At 36.7% G+C, this 19,864-nt stretch overlaps 1 protein-coding gene across 1 annotated transcript in view; it reads left to right on the forward strand.

Moving 5' to 3' along the window:
• grk3 (G protein-coupled receptor kinase 3) overlaps positions 1 to 18,136 on the forward strand; it is a 63,309-nt gene extending 45,173 nt beyond the window's left edge. Inside the window, exons 15-21 of the mRNA XM_048181132.1 lie at positions 3,664 to 3,764; positions 4,332 to 4,398; positions 6,356 to 6,451; positions 6,793 to 6,955; positions 9,314 to 9,450; positions 11,627 to 11,740; positions 14,449 to 18,136. Coding sequence (XP_048037089.1) covers positions 3,664 to 3,764; positions 4,332 to 4,398; positions 6,356 to 6,451; positions 6,793 to 6,955; positions 9,314 to 9,450; positions 11,627 to 11,740; positions 14,449 to 14,610 — 840 coding nt within the window. The 3' untranslated portion in view covers positions 14,611 to 18,136. The remainder of the gene's footprint in view (positions 1 to 3,663; positions 3,765 to 4,331; positions 4,399 to 6,355; positions 6,452 to 6,792; positions 6,956 to 9,313; positions 9,451 to 11,626; positions 11,741 to 14,448) is intronic.
• The last annotated feature ends 1,728 nt before the right edge of the window (positions 18,137 to 19,864 follow it).

Here is a 19,864-nt window from a genome sequence, read left to right on the forward strand (position 1 = left end):
AATGTTGCGATCCTATCAGACTTATGATAGCAACCTGAATCGTAACAAAGCACTGTTCGCCAGAGGAGAACTGGCCCCCCGACTAAGCCTGGTTTCTCCCAAGGTTTTTTTCTCCATTTAACACCTATTTGCCACCTGTTTGCCACCTGATGTCACCTGTTGGAGTTTGGGTTCCTTGCCGCTGTCGCCTTTGGCTTGCTTAGTTGGGGACACTTGACATTTGACTTGACATTTATTCAACAGTGCTTTGATCTGCCTGCATTGACACTATTCTTTAAGAGCTGCTGTGCAGCCAAATTATATACCAGTTATCACTGTAAAGCTGCTTTGACACAATATGCATTGTAAAAAGCGCTATATAAATAAAGGTGACTTGACTTGACTTGTTTCCACACATATTCAGGATAATGTTTGGATTTGTCATGTGTATGTTTAGTAATTCTGAATGAATCCCTGTAGTGTAGTTGGTATATGCAGTCAGGCGATTGGTGTAGGTTTTGTTTTGCATCTCCATGTGGTCCTGTTCGGTATCGCAAATTGACTTGTCTAAAATGTAAACAAGCTCTTTGCTATTGCACTGTACACACTATACACTGAATTTTGATAGTCTTAAATTGAACTTGTTTATATCTGTAGACACCCTGAAGAACATTTTTATCAACCATCCAGATCTTGGTTATAGCTTTAAAGACTTCTAGTGAAGTGTTACCCATAAATGCTGTTCAAACTTCGCTCAAACTGGAAAGTGTCTTTTTGAGAGCTTCTGTAATTCTGCTGAATGATTGATATTACCGTGAAACGTGAGATGGATAAACGAGCCACAGCTTTCCGTGGAAGTGAAGAGGGAGCATTTCATCATTGGCGCACCTGTGCCTTTACACCCACTGTTTAGCAAGGGAATGCTAATGGAGAGGAATTTGCATCCGCACTTTGCATTTACTGTCCTCCTCTCACCATCGCAGTAATTTAGTCCTCACCGAGCTGCCACGCTCTTGACTGTTGTACAGTCACTAGAAAGGAAGTCACTTGTTTTTAATGCTGATTTGGGACTTTTTGTGGTTTCCCTTATAACTAAGACACAAGTGAGCTGTCTGCTTAGGCATCAATTCCCCCAAGGCAAAAATATGCTACCTTCTGAGATACCTGGCTTCGATTAAAATACATGCATCTTTCACAAATAGGACAGTCCCAGAATACATTGCGACAATTTAGCAAATCAACTCAGTATTGAAAAGTATTGATAGAAGATAGTTACAACTCATTATAAAATGCACAGTATTTGTATGTGCCATGTATTGTTGTGCTTATTAAAGTATTAGCTTGCTTAGAAACATGCTAATGTCTGACTATTTCGCTGCTTATGAAGTTCGATTCAAAGGAGTCATTATAACTTAAAGCATAAAGTGCGTCCCAATTCACGTGCTTGTGCACTATTCTATGATGTTTTGTAGTATAAATAGTGTGAGTAATGTGTTCACACTGAAAATTCCAAATAGAGAATGTGCACTTTAAATACCCGGATGATGCACTTAATTAACCGAAAAAACAAAGTATTCTGGCACTCAACTGTTGCAATGTTCATTACATAGCGGAGGGGAGAGGTGGGTGATATGACCAAATTTTTATTTCACGAAATGGGAGATTTTGTTTCATGATAACGATATATATCACAATATAGTTATTTTGTGTTATTTTATCTCTTTTTTTGTTAAAAATAAGAAGAATGTAACACATTACAAACAATACAAATACAATATAACAAAAATATGAATTAAACAAATTAAGTTTTTTCATGTACAACAGGCTTATTTAACATTAGTACAGAAATTGAATACAATTTAAATAAATATACATTTATTCTTATTAAAGCTAAAAACAAGTTTAGTCAAGAGCAGTAAGTTGTTTTTTCTTTCCTTTGATGTACATTACTGACACAGAGCAGCAGGTAAATTAGGCTGCTGTCACTTTAAGACCAAACGGATCCATTATACTGATTCACATCCGGTTTACGCCCAACTGTTTACTTTTACTTGAGACATAACTGGCTATGTTTGCATGAATACTCCACACGATGGATATTTTGATATAATCGTGTGTGTATTCTACCATTCAAGGGCAATAAGTTGTGAAAGAGAACTGACTTTGCAGTTTGCATGCTGAAAGATGAGGCTTAAGCTCTGTGTCAGTCATCACGTGCACTGCATTGAATTCTTTTTCACTTCTTATAGTGCTTACTAAAACTTTTTAACATCGGGCATGTCCCAAATTCACAATCGCCTTCTGAGATTTGGCAGTGTGCTAGACAGCACATCAAGTACGTCCTGCTCTGACAAAATAACCTTAAATTCACATACTACACGGTTAAATAGATAGTGCACAAGTACATAGTGTGTTAGTGTGTAGTGCGTCATTTGGGACACAGCTGTAGTACTACAGCAGAAAGAGCTGTCCGGTGTCCAAGCAGGTGGTGTTCAGCAAAGACGTTAAACAGTTTTCCTCTGACAGGCATGATGATCATGTTTTGTTTGGAAACTGGAACACAAAGATTTTGAGCCAAGACTATCAGTGCTGACACAATGTTCAGAGGTTTGATTTTCTTTCCTTTTTATAATGTCCATATAATATAATATAATGTTTTTGTTTTTTTTTGTTTTTATGAAATAAAATGAAATAATTTAGCTATTGAGGTTTGTTTTTGGATGCCAACCTCCCAGGGAAAATTATCTCCAGATTTCATTAGTCAAGGATTTTGAAGTTAACTTGTAAAATAAGCGGTTTTATACTCTCGTTAGATTTAGTTAAGATTGAACTGGAAAACTTAATCATGACCCAGAGGTTCATTGGCCAACGTAGACTACTATTCAAAAGTTTGGAGGCCAGTGCAATAATAATAATAATAATAATAATATATATTTTTTTTTATATATATAAAGTGTTAATGCTCGCCAAGGCTGCATTTATTTGATCAGAAATACTCTAAAACGATAATATTGTGAGATATTACAGTTTAAAATAACTCTCTTCTATTTTAATATACATTTAAAAATATTATTCAGCATCACTACTCCAGCCTTCAGCGTCACATGATCAGAAACATTCTAATATGTTGATTTCCTGCTCAAGAAACATTTCTTATAAATGTCCATTTTTGTGAATACATTTTTTCAAGGTTCTTTGATGAATATAAAAGGTAGTTTATTTAACAACAACATAAAAACATATAACGCAATACCCTGCTATCTAGTTCAGTGTTACTGTGATGGTACCTGACAGCTTGAATTGCATTTGTCTGCATTTACTGTGACTTTGGTGAATGTTGACCTTGATTTGAATGTGCAGTTGGCGCACTGCCTGTTACGTAAACGAATTGTGTTTTGGCTGTCCTCGCATTCATTTGTATGATTATGAGGATATTTAAATACGGTTAAGCACTCTGTACTGTTAATGCTCTGTTGATCTAGATGGCAACTAGAAAGTTTGCTGTTCCTGCATATTTGCATTTTACTAATGATTGTTCTGTGTAACTGATGAGGAAAGCTAATGAAACAAAAGCAAACACTCACTCACTTGACTCGTCAAACACCAGGCAACACTGCATAAAGTCATGTTTAATGTGACATCAATCAAACTCATGAGCCACTTCCTGTTTCTCTGTTTCTTCAGAATGTGGAGTTGCCTGACTCCTTCTCACCTGAGCTCAAGTCCCTCTTGGAAGGACTCTTACAGCGAGATGTCGCCAAAAGATTGGGGTGTCTGGGACGGGGGTAAGTCAAATGCTCCATCTTCAAGATTAGACATCTGAAATACTGCTCTGGAGTTTTTTATGTTTCTTTTGTTTTTTTTTTGTATTTTGTTTATAGTGAACTACACAAATAATAATAAAAACATTGTTTGATGCCTCTTGTCTGGATGGAGCGGCTGTCTGAAAGCATTTAGATTAGGCAGAAGAGCATGCTGGGAATTATTTGCAGCTCGTTCTGAATTGCTGACACCTGCTGGTCACCTACTGTATTGTAGCAAGTGGTGATGGTTGATAAAGTACATCCTACTTTACCTGTAAAGCAAAATATACTCTAGCAAAGCCTGTTTTTTTTTTTTTTTTTTTTTTTTTTTTCACAAAATTGTTTGTATAGACACAAAATGTAAATTATATTATCGCACTGATCTAATCTACTAAATACAACTATAAGGCATGAAAATATTAAGATATTACAAACATAAACATCATGATTTTCTGTAAAGCTGCTTTGAAGCAGTGTCTATTGTGAAAAGGGCTATTCAAATAAATTTGACTTTCCTTGTCTGAATGTGATCTCTTTCACACTCTGTAGGGCGTCAGAGGTAAAGGAGCATGTGTTCTTCAAGGGAATCGATTGGCAGCAGGTCTATCTCCAGAAGGTGAGACCTTTGACCTTCTGATTTCGGTATCAGCCCGTGGAAGCCTTGTTGAATTGCTCATAACGTATATTGTGTTAGAATAGGTAGCATTGCATTAAACAGAGCATGCTACAGAAACAAAAGTAGCATTGCATCAAAAGCATTTAGTTAAAGCAAGCTACAAAAACAAAAATAGCATTACAAACAAAGGCAGTTCAGACCGATCCCGGACGAGCCCCCAATTTATGTTACGACCCTGATTAAGGACCAACATAAAAAGCCATTCAAAAAAGTTATAAACAAATAGCAATGGCCAGAGCAAGAACAGTTTGCAATGTTTAACTGATCTAATTTAGAGTCCGGATGGTTGATTAGTCATCCAACAATCGATTAGCAAAGCTAAGATTTTTTTCTTTTTAGTGGTGCTGTTTTAAAAGGAATGAATTTAGACAACTGTCATCATGGAAAGTGTGTATTAGAGTGCTGACAGTGGCTGTTAGCACGCTAAAATCTTCTCCAGGAAGTTGTGACTCCAATTTCATCCCCTTTACAGCACCATCAATGCACAAAGTGAAGCCTTCAACAATACATTTTCATAAGACAATTACTGTCAGACCTCAAATCACTTCCTGTGAGCAGTGTTCCCATTAGTGTGCACAATCTGTAGATCTCTGTATGATGATGATTTTTTTTAAATAAAAAGTTACAGTTTCTAAGCCAATATAGAGGGTATGCATGTGATATCACCGCCGGCCATTGTGACTGCGGTTACACTCACTGAGTGGCAAAAAGACTGAGTGGCACACAAAAAATACACACAAAACACATCCAAAACAGGAACGAGCTTTGTGATTGACTGTACAAATAGATTTGACAAGAAATCTGAGGTATATTTTTACAGACTGCCGAAAGCTACAGAAAAAAAAAGCAAAAGGTGCTGCAATTCACAGAAGCAATGGGATTCCAGGCAGAGAAACGTGAATTTGCAGTTATCATTTTGTCAAAATGTTTGATTTTGAGGGTAAAATCATATGCTATATATTGTATTGACAACTCATCAATTAAATATTTACCATCTTATATTTTGCATAATTGGGTGTTTTAAAATAAACACTGACAAAACTATACAATTTTTAGGGCTGGATGATATATATAACATTTAATATGAGTGATCACTCGGATTTAGACCTACCTATATTGTATTTATATAAAACATTCACAGGCAAATTTGCTTTATGTATTTCCCCAGCATCGAAATCAGGCACAATTAGATGTCAGGAAACATGATTCCTGGCTGAATGTCAATATCCATGGATTAGGTTTCTTTAACAAGTTATAAGGAACACTATCAAGCCCAACTTTTAGTGTAATCGTTTATTTTACTCGTGTTTTCGCGGTTTCCCCTATTAAATCCAGTCATGCAGCAGGCCCTTTTGCCACTCAGTCCAGCTTAGGGAGCGTGTTTCGGCAGGAATGTGACGTCAATGCATATCCTCTATAGTGCAACAGTTGGGTTCCAGAAGTAAAATCTCCATTTGTTTTCTCCATGGGTAAATTCATTTTCAATTATAACTTACAAAGTTTGTTAATTGATGGTATATACTTTTATTGTAGCCATCCATTTGCATTATTTTTAACTGAATTGGTGTTGGAAAAACTACTTTTGCTTTAAATAAAAGTTTGTTGTGATTCAACTAGTTGCTGGTTGGCTTGCCTTATAACTTACAATGCTTTAACAAAGACTTTTATAAAATCCCAATGGAGAAAATGAATGGAAAAAATACTTCCGGAACCAATGGTACTAAAAAAAAAGTGGGTGGGCACTGATGCACTTTTATTGAATTACTTTTTTTTTTTTTCAACTCTGCTGATTGGTTCTGCAAGGTGAACTATTCGGTTGTTTTGAACATTCCTGCCATGATCATTTTTCAGAGGGTTTGTGTAATATTAATTCTCTGCATCTGCTGTTTGGTTGCAGTACCCCCCACCCCTCATTCCCCCCAGAGGAGAGGTCAATGCTGCAGACGCCTTTGACATTGGCTCCTTCGACGAGGAGGACACCAAGGGAATTAAGGTAGAACCAGTCAAACTTTTCACTTATTCCACTTGGTGCTCAAGGCTGACGTCTTTGCTTCAGCTCAGTGACCATCAAAGTGGACTACTTTTTCTTCAAGTGGACCCAAGATTGCGTCCAGCACAGAGAGAACTATATCAAATCTAAGATCACTTGAGCTTGTTTCATGCTTTGAAATCTGGAGGAATTTTCCGTTATGCTTTGAGCTTTGTAAATTACTCCCTTGTAGCCAGAATTTGACTTCCAGCATAAAGTCTGGTCCACATTGCAACTCATTCTTGCTAAGACTGCCCAGAAAGAGTCTGAATTGAATGTTATTGTGATCTTTATGTCTCTCTTAGCTGCTTGACAGTGATCAGGAGCTCTATAAGAATTTTCCGCTGGTGATCTCCGAGCGCTGGCAGCAGGAGGTGGCCGAGACGGTGTATGATGCTGTCAACAGTGACACAGATAAAAATGAGGCACGCAAGCGGGCCAAAAACAAGCAGCAGGGCCATGAAGAGGGTGAGACACTGCACATTAGGATTTGTTTTATTGTGACATAATATTCTGTGCATTATCCCCCAAATTTTCATTTCCTTTTTGTATGACGACTTATTATCAAAATATTATTTTATAATACATGTATATTTTTGTAAAAAAAAAAAAAAAAAATTGGGGTCTGTAAGATTTTTAATGTTTTTAGTTAGCATTAACTAAGAATGAAAAGTACATTTATTAATCTTAGTTAACATAACTTCAACATTTACTAATACATTATTAAAATCAAAAGTTGTGTATGTTGTGAGCTAACATGTACAATGAACAGTTATATTTTTATTTTCTAACATTAACAAAGATTAATAATGTAGCAAATGTATTGCTCATTGTTAGTTCATGTTGGTTAATATATTAACTAATGTTAAAAAAATGAACATTGTGAAGTGTTACTAATTTATTTGATCAAAAATACAGTGAAAACAGTAATTTTGTGAAATATTACAATTTAAAATAACTTTTTTTTGTAATATATTTCAAATTATAGTATTAATATTTTAAATGTAATTTATTCCTTTGATCAAAGCTGAATTTTCAGCATCATTACTCCAGTCTTCAGTGCCACATGATCCTTCAGAAATCACTCTAATATGCCGTTTTTCTACGCAAGAAACATTTCTCATTATTATCAGTGTTGGAAACAGTTGTGCTGCTTAATATTTTTGTGGAAAAACCATGATAATTTTTTTTCTTTCAGAATTCTTTGAATAGAAAGTTCAAAAGAACAGCGTTGATTTGAAATAGAAATATTTTCTAACATTATAAATGTCTTTACTGTCACTTTTAATTAATTTAGTGTTGAATATAAGTATTGATTTCTTTGAAAACAAAAAGTCTTGCTAAATAAAAATGTACACTGTTTTATTTTAATTGTTTATATTTTTATTGTTTTATAATTTATTTTAGCTATATTTTGAATCTTGAAATACAGCCCTGATATTGTCAAGTAACATTTATTTATATAGCACTTTATTCAATACAAATAGTTTCAAAGCAGCTTCACAGTAACAGAAAAATTGATTCAATGATGCAAACAAAGTTAATTTCTGCTGTACAGCAGCTCTAAAAGAAAACAGTGTCATTGTTCAGCTGGTCTTTTCAGTGTTGATTGTTCCGTTGTAAAGATCATTAATTATTAAATTAGTTCATTTCATATATAAAGTGGTTCTGCAGAAAACAATGATGTCATCTTCCAGCTCAGTTTAGTTCTCATCAAGCAGTCGGTGCAGTCAAATCAATATTATTGAATATTAAGATTGTGACATTCATCCTCTAAAAAGCTAAAATGTGTTATGTGTAGCAGAGCTTCTTGTGTAGTGCATTTGTCACCATTGTCAGTGAAATGTTTCTTTTTTTGTGTGTGTGTGTGTGTGTGAAATCTTTTCATATACACTTTCATATATAGGTTTGTGACTAGTGTTTGTGTCATGGCAATGTACACAGAACAGCTGGTTGCAAAATGCTGTTTGTAAACATCCTGTTTGCTCTTATTCAGCAAACTCTCATTTTCTAACCTCTGAGAACTGTTGCAGGATTCTTGGGAGTGTCTTGTAATTTGGACTTCCAGAGGGTCAAGAGAAATATTTTTAATGTTTTTTCATGAAATCTAATGAACAGCCGCTCTAGGCGTCACATCGTCTGCAGCACTTGGTCATTTACCCAGGTTTTAAGGAGGTCCAAAATATTATGTTTTTTGGTGGAAACTCCAGTTTGCGTTAAATCATAAGCCGCATACGGAATTGACAAGCAGTAATTTCTCACAGCGGTGCCGAGAGAAGAAAATGGCCTCTGCTAAGGTAGTGCTACATTCTCCAGCATGAATTAAAGACCCGGGTGACGTCAGCTAATCGTCTTTCACGGGTCCACTGTCAGTTCCACCAGCGACCTCGAGGACGGGCTTGAACCCTACGTACTTGTTAGCAGCGCTGGTGCCGCGTGCTTCCCTCAAGGGAAAGACACAGTGCCCATCACATGACCGTCTGTGTGATGGTCAGAAATAGATCTGAAAGAGCCCGTGTAATTTAGCAAACACTGAATTTATCCCGTGCGTCATGACTCTAGGATACAAGCACGGGAGTCATGAGCAGGAATTCGGGTGGGTTAAACCTCAGAGAGAGTTAAAAGTAATAGATGACCCAAAAAAAATTATCCTGTCATTTATTCACACTCATGCCTTTCTAAATGTGACTTTGTTCTGCAGAACACTAAAAATATAATGAATATGAGAAAATAGTAAAATTTAATTAAATAAAGCTGTTTTTACAAACTTGTTGTTGAGTGTCCAACAGTTGAGCATTATGTAATTGCCTGTGTGTGTTTATGCAGACTATGCGCTGGGGAAGGACTGTATCATGCATGGCTACATGCTGAAGCTAGGAAACCCCTTCCTGACACAATGGCAGCGGCGGTATTTCTACCTATTTCCCAACCGCGTTGAGTGGAGAGGTGAAGGAGAGTCTCGGGTAAGTGTTTTTGTGTTTTGTTTATGTGTGAATCTATATAAGGCATTAAAATGCCATTTTTTGACAATGAACATTGCCTGTTTGTCCATACTCTGTAGCAACATTGGACTAAAACATTAAAAAAACATAAATTTAAGGTGAGTCTGGTGCACTTTACCTGATTCCCCCTCTCCTTTATTTTCATCTCTTTTAGACCAGGAATTAGCAGGATTTTGTTAAATATTCTGAGAAGGAGAGGAGGAATCGCATCACTTTAGAGATTAGCTTATGCCCTGCATAGTGCTCCATCCTGTTGCGAAATTCCTATAGTGACGCAGGTTCACCTGCAGCCTGGGTGGTTAAGTGAAGCCGTGAACCATTGAGAATCCTTTTAATACCCTCTGCTTCTTTCCACCGCTAAACCAATCCTCAGTCTTTCCCATCCGGAGGAAGCAATTGCGTTTGCTCGCAGGTCTGTGTAATGCAGAAGTAGGTCACTGCAGATTCCCTGGGGCCAGAGAGTTTCTGCCCTGATCTGTAACTAAGATAAAGAAGTGCAGATTTCACCAGTTTCCTGCATTTTTAACTCCCTGAGCTCCCGAATCTTCAGTCTGAAGGGTAAATGCACTTCCTGTGGAACATGTTGGAGATGAGATGTATGGAAACGGACAGAGAGGGCGGCCACTATACTTGATTACATTGCAGTTGTTCTGAGTTTTCACCTTTAGAGAGGCAACCTGGCTTTAATTAATTAATTTATTTATTTGATTTGCTTTTAAAGTGCTATATATTGTGCATTTTGAACTTATGATGGACTAAATTAAGTCATTAATTTTATGTATGATCTTTTAGTTTGCACCCATCCTGTTCCAAATAAAAAGTTCATATTATCATTAATTATCAATTTAATATTAAATTCACTGGATTATCCAGAAGTAGCCATTAAAACATGGTAATCTAATATTTAAAATATGTATGTGTGTATATATATATATATATATATATATATATATATATATATATATATATATATATATATATATATATATATATATATATATATATATATATATAAAATTTCTGTTAAATATATTTTTATTATACTGCCCAACCTTAGTGTATATTTATATAAATATATATAAAGTAGCGGTAAACGTTTAACTGTTGTTAATGTTTTTGAAAGAAGTCTCTTATGCTCATTAAGTCTGCATTTATTTGAACAAAAATACAGAAAAAAACAGTAATATTGTGAAATATTATTGCAATTTAAAATAATGATTTTCTATTTTAATATACTTTAAAATATAGTTTATTCCTGTGATCAAAGCTGAATGATCAGCATCCTTACTCCATATATATATATATTACAATTTAAAGTAATGATTTTCCATTAATCTATTTAAAATGACACAAAAATAACACAATTATTATTTCATAATACAAAAATAATATGTACATTCTAATGTTATTTGAAAAGTCATTTTCTATTCTAGCAAATGGATAAGTGAACAAAATGTTAACTTTATTTTTGTTTTGTTTTGTGTTTTTGAACTTATATATTGCACTAAAATATTTAATTGACTGGATTATAAAAACATTACAAAAGTTATTTTTTTAAAAAATGGGGGGGGGGGGGGGATCTTCCATTACTTAAAAAAGATCACTGCATCCCTAGTTTTATGCTGTGGTATATAGTGTTGTTTGAAAATCATTTTCTATTCTGACAGCTGGAACAGTGAGCAAAAGGCTTCTTAGGGGGGGAAACGGTTTAGGTTTTCACACAGAAGAAGCGCACTTTAAATCAAGGTCCTTAGAAACCAGACTGAATGCAGTCATGTCATTTGGAGGGAAATTGTTTGTACAGAAGTGAGATGTCTTCCATTATCCTTCAGTCTGATGGGAGTCAGGTATCCGAGATCAGACGGTTACATGAGACGCTACGAGCCTGTTGTACAAACACTGACTCACCGAGTACAAGAACAGCTTGTCACCCATGTCTTTCCTCCCTCGTAGACAACCTCTAGAAGTTCTGCCTCAGTGTAAGTGACACCGATAGATGCATAAACCTGAAGAATAGGATAAAATCCCACCCGCCCAGAGTTAATGGGGTAGCATGGCGTGTTACTCACTAACTCAGTATGATAGTCTGTGAGAAGACTCTTTAAGGGGTGTGCTAATTAGTCTTTCCTCCCTCCAGCAAAACCTGCTGACCATGGAGCAGATCGTGACTGTGGAGGAGACGCAGATCAAGGACAAAAAGTGCATCCTGCTGAGGATCAAAGGAGGGAAACAGTTTGTCCTGCAGTGCGAGGTAGGGCACCTTCATGCTGTTCTCACTTTCATCGTGGGTTTCCCCCTTTTGCTCTTGTATTATCTTGCTTCATTTTTATTGTTCCCTATGCATCCGTACCAAACTTTAGTAAGCTGTCTTATGATTATAAATCAATAATATCAAATATCAGAATAAATCATACATTTTGTATTTAAATGTCACAAATGAGATGAGATGAAATAATTAATAATAATAATATACAATTAATACAATTATGTGGGCTTCTTATATATGATAATATTTAATAAAAATATTTAATTAGATATTTGACTGGATTATCTCCCCCAAAAAAGCAGTTACAGCATGATAATTTAATATTAAAACAAAAACGACAGACATTTTTTCCATGCATTTTCCAGTAAAAATTAATTATACTGCCGTTCAAAAGTTTTGGACCGGTAAGATTTTTTGGTAACACTTTTATTTTAGGATCTTTTAACTAGTTTCTTATTGGTATATTACTAGAATATTGGCTGTTTATTAGTACTTATTAAGCACATATTAATGCCTTATTCTGCATGACTTTATTCTGCATTCTTAATCCTACCCAATGCCTAAACTTAACAACTACCTTACTATTAATAAGCAGTAAATTAGGAGTTTATTCAGGGAAAAGTTGTAGTTAATAGTTTATATGTGTTCCTTATACTAAAGTGTTACTGATTTTTTTTTTTTTTTTTTTTTTAATTATTTTTTTTTTATTATTATTATTATTATTATTATTATTATTTATTTATTTTTATAAGAACTCTTATGCTCACCAAGGCTGCATTTATTTGATTAAAATACAAAACAAAAAATCGTAATATCATGAAATATTACAATTTAAAATAACTGTTTTCTATTTGAATATATTATAAAATGTAATTTACTCCTGTGATGCAAGTCTAAATTTTCGGCATCATTATTCCACTCTTCAGTGTCACATGGTTCTTCAGAATTCACTCTAATGTGATGCTCATGAAACATTTATTATTATCAATGTTGAAAACAGATGTGAACCATTTTCAGGATTCTTTGATGAATAGAGCGTTCAAAAGAACAGCATTTATTTGAAATAGAATCTTTTATATTATCAAAATTGATAATAATAATAATAATAATAATAAATGTTATAAATGTTTCTTAAGCTGCAAATCGGCAATTAGAATGATTTCTGAAGGATTATGTGTCACTGAAGACTGGAATAATGATGCTGAAAATTCAGCTTTGCATCACAGGAATAAATACATTTTATAATATATTCAAATAGAAAACAGTTATTTTAAATTGTAATAATACTTAATATTACAGTTGTTTTTTTTGTGTGTGTTTTTTTTTTAAATCAAATAAATACAGCCTTGGTGAGCAGAAGAGACTTGTTTTAAAAACATAAAAAAATCTTACCGATGCCAACATTTTGAATGGCAGTGTATATTGTCTGCTACATAATTTAAAGCTTTGGTCATAATGCTCTACCTTTGTTTCTCTCTTCCCTTTTTGCTCTTATATTGTCTTGCTGAAAGCAAGTCCTCTGTAGGCTTATATAAAAATATCAAATTATCCAGAAAAAAGCAAAGTCTCTGTTGGCTTTCGTATGTGAACTTCTGTTCAAGAAAACATTTCTTATCTCTTGAAGTTTTTGAGTCTGCTTTCTGCCGGGAATACTTTTCCCATCAGAGCTGGAGCAACATCAGAAGTGCATGTCCTCTCATTTGAAGACCTTACATTGATTCTAGCTGAAATTAAACCACATAAGGGGTGCTTTTTACAGGCAGCTTGTGCCATACAAATAGCTTTCATGTTAAATGGATGAGCCCTCAGCTTGACTGCTTCCAATCCAGTTTGCATGCTAACGATACTCTACAAAGCACACCATAATATTGGTGCTTTTTTTTTTATTAGAACAATTTTTCTAGCAATACTTAAATTTTATATTTCTTCATATAGCAGACACTTTTATCCAAAGTGACTTAAGTAAGAGTAAAATAATTTATTGTCATTGTACCAGTACAAGTCTCAAGACAAAATGGCAGTTACAGGGAGGGATTAAAGAATAGTGAAAGCATAGAAACATTTTTTAGGCAATTTTTTTACCCCATGATTTACTCACCCTCAAGTGCATATGACTATCTTCTTTCAGACAAACACAATCAGAGATGTATTCAAAAATATCCTGGCTCTTCCAAGCTTTATAATGGTTGGGATTTTTGAATCCTAAAAAAAATGCATCCATTCATCGTAAAAGTAATCCATATGGCTCCAGGGGGTTAATAAAGGCCTTCTAAAGTGAAACGATGGGTATTTGTAAGAAAAATATCATATTTATATTTATATAATATCATACTTTTTTAACCCCTGGAGCAGTGTAGATTACTTTTACGATGCATGGATGCACTTTTTTTTGCTTCGAAATCGGGCCCCTCATTCACTACCATTATAAAGCTTGGAAGAGCCAGGATATTTTTTAATATGTCTCTGATTGTGTTCGTCTGAAAGAAGATAGTCATATACACCTAGGACGGCTTGAGGGTGAGGAAATCATGGGATAATGTTCATTTTTGAGTGAACTATCTCTTTAAATGTCCTTTGCACTCTAAAAATGCTGTCTGTGTAGCTCACTACGGTGTTATCCATTAGAGTTCTTGCTCTGTTAAAATGATAAACCAGATGAGAATGAATTGCTAATGTTCTGCCTCTTCTCACAGAGTGACCCAGAGTTCGTACAATGGAAGAAAGAACTCACCGAAGCATTCACCGAGGCCCAGAAGCTGCTGCGTCGTGCCCCCAAAGTCATCGGCAAGGGGCGAACTAACGTGGTGGAACTGTCCAAACCTCCGCTCACTCACCGCAACAGCAACGGCCTGTGAGCCGCCCACCTCCCACCACCCTTCTCCTCTCCATCCTTTTCATCAACACACACATGCACACGCTCTCACACTCTCTCTCCCAGCAAAACGCTTGTCCAGCACCATCAGGCTTCCCAACCGGCACAGTGAGCCGCCACATGGTCCATCTCGGAAGGTTCTGCTGGACTGTGCCCTGCTGTTCCTCAACTGTCCGTCAATCAAATGCATACACATACACAGTTCCTTGGGGTTGGCGTCACTCCAGGATAATGCTAAAGAACAATCAGTGATGAATCTGGGACCTTGTTTTGACCAGTGGTGCAGGCTGGGATATACTGCGCCTCTTTTGTGAGCACGTCACTCCCGTTTCTTCTGTGATTCCCACATTCTCCTTGCACACGCTGGCATGCTCGTATATAGGCATAGAAAAAAGCCTCTGCTGTAAGGGTCCCAAAAACCCAACCATTGCCCACTTGGAGCATCTTTCCCGAGTGGCAGTGTGCTAGAGCCGGACAGTATCAGTACCTCTGCTGCGGGAGCCAGTGGATTCCTTTCGCCAAAGGAAACTCGAGCCATGCGGCCCGAGAGAGCTAATCAGATGGAAACAATCTCATTAGACGATGGCTTGAACGATATCACTCCCATTGTCTTTTCATGTCCTTTGTGGAAACACCAAGGCCACCTCACTGACTGTGCCATTCTTGAAGCGTATGCTTTGCACCACTTTGTCAACATTGTGGGCGCATGGCATGCATGCAGTTTCATACTAAATGGACTCGGATTTGTGGACTGTTGTGGCACCCGACCCCTGTCCCGTACTTGTAAAGTACAAAAGTCTTCGACACTTCCTTAACACTCGCTGTTGGATTGAACAAGTGTAACCGCATGAGTTGCGAGTGATGTGCACATCCAAGTTGTGCTCTCAGAGGACAACGTACCGTGTAAAAATTAGGGAGCATTTTTCTTTCTTTTTTTTTCTTTTTTTTTTTTGGTGCTCAGCCCTTGTAAACACCAAATTCGCTTGGGTTGCTGCGTGCCCATTCACATGCATTTAAATGCGTGTACTTGTGTGTGTACACAAAGTAGGTGTTGTTGCTTTAAAGGAAATGCCCCCATGTTGTCACCTGGAAGAATTGTTTTCTTTCACCTTGAATGTATTTTTTTGTTTCTCTCTTCGTCTTTTTTTGTTTGTTTTCTCGAGGGTGGAGTGATTTACGCTGCTTGACACAATGGGAAGGGATGTGGTGGGATGTTTATGAGGACACGCCCCCTTCTTGAACCCAACCCCTTCCCCTTGAACCCACAGAAGTGCAAAAAGTGCCAATGAAATAAATGTTGACTTGAGACACCGAAGAGTTCCTCGAGTCCAGGCCGCGTCTCCGAGAACAGTGTTGGAACCTGAACGCACAGGAAATAACTGAACTGCAGACCTCCAGTCGCTCGAACAGCCATTGGACGGTTGACGATGCATGATGTCTCGGTTAGAGGGACCACTTAGAAAGAAGAAAGCAGCAGCAGCAGCATCCCTGGAGTCTTTTATCCGACTGTATATACAAATCCTTTCTCTGTGCATCTACAGTATAATCTTCTTGACAATGTTTGCATATATGGCGAATTTCTGTCTCTGCCTGTCTGTGTTTGTCCCTATGTCTCAGCTTGGGGGCGGGCGGGGTGGGCGGGGTTCACATCTGTCAATCAGTGCAAACCTCAGGCTGAGAGAACTGTGCGTTCGCGCCTCTTTTAGGACCATTGTTGTTAAAGAGCGGAGAGTTGAATGACTTATCTCATAATGAGGTGTGAGGAGGTCTTCTGTCTGTCTCTGTGTTTAGTTATGCCAACGCTTCTGAAGGTGAGGCGCGCGACGTGACGTGACGCGACTCGACTCGACATCACCATTATCCATTCACGGGCAGACACACTGTTATTCAGAACGAAGGGAGGGCGCTCGCACTCGCAGGTGTTCGGAAAGGTGGGCTGCTTGGATCGTGGAAGGAGAGACAACTTAAAACCATTTGTTGTAAGGCTTGATTTGAATATAGTTTAAATTTTTATATTGTTTTGAATGTGACGCAAATGCAGATTTCTATAGATTACATATTTTTTTGAGCATGTTATGTGCATTTATTTTTTGGTTTGAATGGAAAAACAAGCACAGCTTAACAGGCATGAGATGATTTTAAAGAAGTGTTTTCTTCATGTATATTCAGGTTCTTTTTTTCTTTTTCTTTTTTTTTTTCCATGCAGTAATTTTCTTTTTTCTACGACTGCTGTCTGTGCATTTCGAGTGATTTGCATGTGACGCTCTGCAAAAATTGCAGGGTTTTGGGAGTCGACCAGTTTTTGTAGCCTTTAAGTGTCGGGGAGGTGCCATCCTGAGGATGTTTTAGTGCCCTTCAAGGGTTTTATTTTGAAACCAAAATGGCTTGTTTTGAAATATTATCGCTGCACTTTTCCATCACGCCTCACGAGCTGATGAAAAATCATGTGCCAAACGACTGTAGGAGAATGTCCTTGAACCAATGAAAAGCTTGCGCGACGCTCGTTGCCTATTTTTGAGACTTAAATTGGTACGTTTTAACAGGCAAGTGTCGACGAGTTTGAGAAAGGGTACAAAATGTGACCAAATTCAGGTGACGTGGAACAAGTGGGCCGTGGGGCGAACGATCCTATGTCATTGACGATACGCCTCAAAGCTACTGACCGGCGACGGCCGGTGCCGTGTTTTGAAACTGCTAGCCCGTTTCTCAAGAAGGGTGGCACCTCCTAAATATCCATGTTTTATTCAGGGGTTTTATATTTTATTTTAATGGTAGCTTTTCATTCACTTCGTCAGTGTTTGCTTCATTCAAGTGCTTGTGTGTCTGTTCCGTAGCGGTGAATTTGTCTGTGGGCGAACGCAGGTTTCGAAATGGAAGAGGACGATAAATAGGAATAAAAAAAAAAAAAAAGAAATAAAACAAACTAACAAAAATCTAAGTATATATGTGTATATGAAATGAAAACAAATGAGCTTAGGTTTATTTAAAAGATTTTACGACGTAGACACAAAAATTGACTCGGGAAGGGATCGGGTTTGATGTGAGTTCAACTATTTGTGGTGAAGAATCAGCTCAGATCTTGCACATAAAAGTTTAGATATTGTACCTACGAGTTACAGATTATTATTTTTGTTCATTTAATACAGGACTCTCTTGCTTTCTTTCATATTTATTGTCTGGTCGGGGAGCTAGTCCCTCTGTGCGTGGGTTTACCTAGGGCACGGAGCTGTCGAGTATCCGGGTTTACAGTCAACCGAAACTCTTTTTCATGTGCCACAAACAAACGCAAATACTACTGTCTGGGGTTATTACCATTAAGGTTATGATGATGATGATGATGATGATTATAATAATTATTGATAATATTATTCAATGAATGATAATTGTTATTAAAATTATTTTCTTTTGTGTTTTTGTTTTGTTTTGTTTTGTTTTTCAGAACAGCTAGGAACATGTGTGTTGGACTGCTTATAAAAACAGTTCAGAAATAAAAGCCCCTCTTTCGTGTTGCCGTGTCTGTTGTCTCCATGCTTTCCAGATTTAATGTGTTTATATCAGCACAAGGGCACTTGTCGATTGAAACTAACTCTTTAGTGTGAGATTTATAAACTGAAACCTCAACTTTCAGGGCATGTTAAAGCCATTTCGAGGAACTGCGGCCAAGTCTCCTCACTAGATCTCGGTGTGATTGAGCTGTGCATTAGTGTTCTGGAGTAAACAGTCCTCTCTTGGATGTTCTCCTCTATCCTGCAGCTATAATCAAAGCTCAAATGAATCTAAGGGTTCTTAAAGTTTATTATCCTCCCCATATTGTAATATCTGTCCTCGATTACCTCTCTCCTTGTGCCTAAATGTGAAAAGGCCTCAAAAGTATTTGGACGCTTGAGTCATAATGTCTAAATGTCTTAAGCTATGAAAATCAAAATGCTGCTAGTTGGGGTGTGACGAGACGGTATGCTCATGAGATTGAGTTCACGAGAACGAGACAAGTTTTTTACACCGTATTTTTAAGAAATCCTCAATGACGAAATGCATGACTAGAACAATAGTCTGCTGGTGCATTTGAAATGTTTTAACTAATCTTGTAATGAATGTAATTTCAGTTCAGTATGAATTATCATATGCAGTAAAAGACGACAATACTGAAGCACTGTAAAAGGTTTTACCAACTGACTGGCTTCTCTCCTGTATGATTGCTTCTACAACTTTTGACCTCCTAACTGAATTCCTTTTCACAAATTGATCATAGAAACAAAAACAGTATAAATAAGACTAATGGAACACTTATTAATTTTTAAGTGCAAACAATAAGTGCAACCATAATTAAAGTACCCTCTCAATATTCAAAGTGCAAATAAAGACCAATTTTGGTTTCTTCAAGCATGATAAGAGCTGAGAGATGGTTATAACTACACAGCCCAGCCTAAGATAGCTTTCATATCTGGAGATATTTGCATGCATCAGGGAGGTGCTTTGAAAATGCAGGGTATTGAAATGACGTTTCGCTTTCAATTTTGCCATTGCGCATAGTCTGTGAATGGGAAGCGGCGGTGCCGAGTGTGCATTCAACAAGACATTTGTAAATCGCTTATGCTCTGTTGTGCAATGAATCCTCCGCCATGGTCTTGTCAGTCATCTCGTCACTTGCTCTTGTCATGTGATCGGTGAACTCCGATTCCTGCTGCACTACGTACACTGTAAAAAAAATCCCAGTAAAATTTATGGTAAAAAAACAGCAGCTGTGGTTGCCAGAACTTCACCGTAAAAAATACGGTAGCAACGTAAAAAAAAATATTAAATTTACGGTAAAATAACATATTTCATTAACTGATATTACTGTTAATTTACCAACCTAATGAAGTACTTTGCACCTTTATAATACACTGACAGTCACCAAACACAGTGGTGATGAGAGTAACATAAAGAATCAAAGTTCATCACAAGCAGATTTTCCACAAGCTGAGAAGGACAACACTAATATATAGAAGGTGCACACAGTGTCATTCACACACACTCTAAACACCATCATGGTAACACATGACATTTTAAAAAATGCAATAAACATTAATTTAAAGGTCCCGTTCTTCGTGATCCCATGTTTCAAACTTTAGTTAGTGTGTAATGTTGTTGTTAGAGTATAAATAAAATCTGTAAAATTTTAAAGCTCAAAGTTCAATGCCAAGCGAGATATTTTATTTAACAGAAGTCGCCTACATCGAACGGCCAGTTTGGACTAC

The sequence above is a fragment of the Megalobrama amblycephala genome, linkage group LG2, assembly GCF_018812025.1.
Source record: "Megalobrama amblycephala isolate DHTTF-2021 linkage group LG2, ASM1881202v1, whole genome shotgun sequence".
NCBI lineage: Eukaryota > Metazoa > Chordata > Actinopteri > Cypriniformes > Xenocyprididae > Megalobrama > Megalobrama amblycephala.